The 4,795-nt window shown below is 45.9% G+C and overlaps 1 protein-coding gene across 1 annotated transcript; it reads right to left on the reverse strand.

Moving 5' to 3' along the window:
- Positions 1–1,833: 1,833 nt before the first annotated feature.
- LOC100993063 (macrophage-expressed gene 1 protein-like) lies at positions 1,834–4,503 on the reverse strand. The gene is given in 3 exon segments (XM_003826628.4): positions 1,834–2,366; positions 2,369–3,980; positions 4,327–4,503. Coding segments are annotated over 3 exon segments (2,322 nt in total).
- Between the last annotated feature and the right edge of the window lie 292 nt (positions 4,504–4,795).

The raw sequence follows: 4,795 nt of genomic DNA on the forward strand, positions 1-4,795 counted from the left end.
TAGGCAGTTAATGCATTAAAAGTCTGGGAATTTGGGGCTGTATTTTTCCTTTCTGACTCAATAATCGTCAAAGAATTCATAGGAAAGTCAGTATTTGCAGACAAGTGGTTAACTTGGCTAAAACGTACAAAACACTCAGAACCCACAAAACACTCAGAGGTTTAGAAGAACGTTTTAATGCTTAAGAGGCAGAGTTAAGTAAAGGGGCTATAGAAATCAGTGTCCTTGGCTGGGCAGTCAGGAGAGCAGGGCTCAAATTCTGTGACTCACTTCTCTGTATCTCAGTTGGAAATGAATGGGTATCCTGGTTCCCACCTTCCCACACACTGTGATACTTCAGACTCCTTGGATGAAGGGCCTTTTTTCAGCCCAAGATCTTGATTGTGAACATTAACAAAGAGAACAGTCATCCTTCATAGAAGATAAATCAGTAATGATATTTGATTCAGTGAATAAATGTATCCTTTAAAAAACATTTTGTGGGGGAACATGACAGTGGTGGAGTAATTACAATCAGATGAGATTGGTATTAAAATTGAGTAAAGCCCCAACTATTGCCAGCTGACAATCATGTGTCCTGCTAACTGCCCCAGGGCTCTCAGCCTGGAACTGAAATAAATGTGTTACAAATGGTGCTGGATGCCTTTTTCAGTTCATTTGAAAACATGGATTTGATCGTGTCAGCTCCCTTTCTGTGGGGAAAAAAAGTAGGGTCCATAATTGGTGTTATCTACTCTGTTTTGGTCTTAGGGAAGAAATAATACTTAGATGTGGGCTTACTTTAACTTCTTGCCTTTTTCACACCCAGAACAATGCAAACTTATTGAAATGTGGCGTGTGTGTGTGTGTGTGTGTGTGTGCATATAGCAGGAAGACGGGAAGGGTAAGGACCATCCTTGGAAGAGGAAGGGGTTGTGCTTTGGTAACATAGAACATAAAACCATAAAATTTGGTCTATCCAAATCTACAGCTCCTTTCAATGCCCCATTTGTGATGCGCTAACAGGACGGAATCAGGTAGTTGGTTGTGGGTAAGAATTTCAGTTTCTCCTGAGCACGAGAATCTTTTTCAGTTTTTATCTGTCTTTCCTTACTCCTTGTCTACAAACTTTCCCTTCCCCATTGACCTACTATTAGAAGCTTGTATGTTAAAATATTTTTGGAGGACTTCATGACACTAGTCAGAAGTCCAAGAGTGGTCTGGTCTAAGGAAGACTTCATGGGGAAGCTGGAAAAAAGTGGAATTGGTGCAGGCAACATCTTTCTTTTCAGATGCTGTTTAGATGACATGGAGGAGATAACACAGTCTGTCAACAGGGAGCCCTAAAAGTTAAAAAACAGTGGCCAAACAGGACTTGTGTCTTTTCAGGGTTTTGCCAGGCTCTAGAAGCATGAAATCCAGACAACTTTAAAGGGGGTGTGGGGGAGAGAGAGAGAGATGCATTTAAGCAGAAATTCTTACAGCACACACGTTGGAAACCACTGCAGACTTCAGAGTAAATGCATAGTTTCCAAATCCAAATGTTAACATTCCCCCTTCTCTGTTTTTACACAAATGCATTCAGGTGAAGAAAGTGATACATTGGGAAAGGACACTTGCTTCTTATTTTAGTCCCAGGATGGCTTTTGCTTCAAGAGTCCCAACTGTTCCCTCTCCCCAACCCCACCCTTGTCCATGTAGCAATATGAATTGCCTGGCCCAGAGACCTAAACAAGAAGTCACAAATTTCCGTGTGATTTGGTTGCACTTGCCATTTCAACACTTAGGAAAATAGAAGTAATCAGAAATGACCATGCTGTTTGGAGATGAGAGAAACCCTTTTCAGGGAGAGATTTAAGCTGGACTCTGCCCCTGTTCTTGGTCAGGATTGTCTCCAGTTGCTGCAGTGCCTGGAACCAAACTCTGCCTCTTCCAAAATGCCAAGTATCCCCTCTTCTTGAATTTCCGGGTGCCATAGATGGCCAGGGTGATGACAACAGCCAGAATGGTGGTGGCTCCCACTACGATACCAGCCGTAGCCCCTCCTGACAGACCACCACCATCCCTATGGATGGCACTCATGGTGCTGAGCAGCTCTAATGGTTCTCCCAGCCTCCACTGGTGGGTCTGGGAATCTTTAATCTAGGATCTCGCATTCTCAGAACTGGTCACTATGACAATGTTGGCATCAGCCTCACTCTTAAGGGGTGGCTGGGTGAAAGGCGGGAGACTAGCAGGGGGAAGGAACTTTTCTGTAAAGAGCCCAGCCTTGACACAGTAGGACACTTGGCATCCATTGCTGATGAGGGCTAGGTGCTGGCTGAAGCCTCTCGGACACTTTTTCAGGGAAGGTGCCCCTAAATCTTTGGATGTGGCTGGAACCACCAGGGGTTCCCAACTGTGCAGCTGAAGAACCCACCAAAAGGGACCGCAAACCTGCTTCCCAACTCATAGTCCTGAGAAATGCATACCTTGAGGTTTTCAAAGAGTCTCCATGGAAAGTAGCCAGTTGGGCATGACTGTGCATTTGTCATGGGGTTTATGCTCTTGCTGTTGAAGAGGCCCCTGAAAAGCAGTCCTGAGTTGTCAGGTACTTGGCTACTGGCCACACACCAAAAAGCCCTAAATTCACCCTTTGCCACCTGGAACACATCTTCACACACGGTCTTGCAGAAGACAAGGAGGGTGCACTTCTTATGACACTCCAGGTGGTTGTAACACTCCTCACAAGTCTTGGATAGCAGGTGCACCGAGGAGCAGCCAGAGGGGCAGGAGAAATCACCAGTGAGTGGATTCTTCTGCTCCAACTTTGGGCAGAGAACAACATTTTTATTCCCTGAGAACTGGCTGCATTTCTGATAAACCCCACCGAAAGAGAAGTTGGTCATTTTCCCTTCGCAGGAGACATCATCAGTGTTGGCCTGAAAATTGAAGTAGGGAGAATTGAGATCTGTGCAGCCAGGGTTGGTATTGAATATGTAATAGCGTTTCACGGCTGTTTCCACTGTCTTTGACACCTTCTTCACCAGGGGGCCTGGCAAGTCAGGTAGCATGTTGGGGTTGATGAAGAAATGCAGCGGCAGGCCAGAGCGGTCGATGGCCACCAGGTGGTTGGTGATACCCTGCTGCCAGGCCTGGAGGGTGATGCCTGGGTAAAAAGGAACCCCTCCAATGCTCTGCATCCTGGAGTTGGTTTGGTTTGAGAGGTAGCTCTTGGTGAGGACATTCTCCGAGGTATGGTTTTCCTCAAATGTGAAGTTCACGGTGTTTTGGAAGGCAAGTCCAGCAGAGGCGGTCACGGCACTACGACTGCTCTGGCTGTCTTGGAAGAAGGAGGCCTTGATGTGGTCCTCCTGAATAAGAGCAGCCCCAGCGTCGACACTGGTGATGACGTGGGTGCCGTAGTTGAGGACCAGGAGTTCTGCCAGGTAGGTGGCCATCCTTCTCTGGTTGTTCTCTAGACAGTCAGAGATGTCAAGGAGCTCCTTCCTAAAACCTGAGCTTAGCTCTAAAGTTGGGTTGATTTTGACTGTGTAGACGAGGTTTCTTACCTGAACTCGGGTAGTTATAGCTTTGTCCTTCACTTGAAGTGTTTTCATTCTCTGGAACTCAGCAGAGAACTTGGCATTGACTTTGGAATAAAGACAGAGATCTGTGTTGATGTAGTAGGAGATACTTCTCTGGTAATTAACCCAAGATTCCAGGATTTCTGAGTTCATCTCCAGGTTGCTCTGTTTCTGGAGAATGGTGAAGATTTCATCAGGGATGATATACTGTCCATCCTCAGTTGTCCTGCAGTTGGTGTAAGTCAAGTCCATCACCCATCCCATATCCACATTCCGCAGATTGTCCCAGCCCCCTCCAGATAGGACTTCCAGGATAGGCAGTTTCCAGGCATCCTTGCATTTTTGAAATCCAACTTCATCTGTCTCTCCCAAAGGCTTGCCTGATGTAACCCATGCTGCCACTGTCCAGAAAAGGATGGCAGCCCTGAAGCTGTTCTTGGCTCAGACAGCCCCAGCCACACAGGAGCCTACGCAGTGGCCAGCAAGCTTCAGGCAAACTAAATGGAGAAAAAGAAAGCAGCTGTGGATACAGTTCTCCAAAATTCAACAGTTCTCCAAAAGCTACCAGTTTCTCTTTAAGCTAGTCTAATTGCAAAATAAGGAAATGAGAGTTGGTTAGAATATTAAAGTCCATTAGGACTTTGAATAATTTATGCCATGCTAAACATGCAAACACAGCCCTACATGCCTAACAGTTAACTATCCTAATTTTCCCCCAGCCCTGACTGGTTACTCTGCTGCAGGGGTGTGCACTTAGAAAAAGTGTGACCCCACAACCTACTGCGTCCTCCACCAGAAAGTTTGTCTTTTCTTTTTTCTCACTCTCTTGGACTTGATGTTTTATATTTTCCCTGACTGCTGTTTCCTGGGACTCCAATACCAGTTTCCTTTTACTGGAAACACAGAGGCAAATGACAACATCATCCTTACTGAAACACCCTGCCTCCACCATACCCATGCAAGCTGTAAGTCAAGGCCAACCCGGTTTCCCATTTGCCTGGGGGTGGAGGCTGTTTCCACAAAAGAAAGGAGTGAAACTCTTGGACACTTGTCCTGTGGGTTTCATTGTTATAAGCCCTAATAGTTCTGTCTTTGGGGATGACATTATCTGGGGCACAGCTGACAGGGCCTGAAGAGGATTCTGTTAAAATATGCTGAAAAACCCCAGTTTGCATTGTTCTAAGCATTCAGGGTGAGAGCAAGGGGCACCTATACTGACCTGTTTTCTTTCAGGTAGAAATATTCAGGAC

The sequence above is a fragment of the Pan paniscus genome, chromosome 9 (genome assembly GCF_029289425.2).
Source record: "Pan paniscus chromosome 9, NHGRI_mPanPan1-v2.0_pri, whole genome shotgun sequence".
In the NCBI taxonomy this organism is placed as follows: domain Eukaryota; kingdom Metazoa; phylum Chordata; class Mammalia; order Primates; family Hominidae; genus Pan; species Pan paniscus.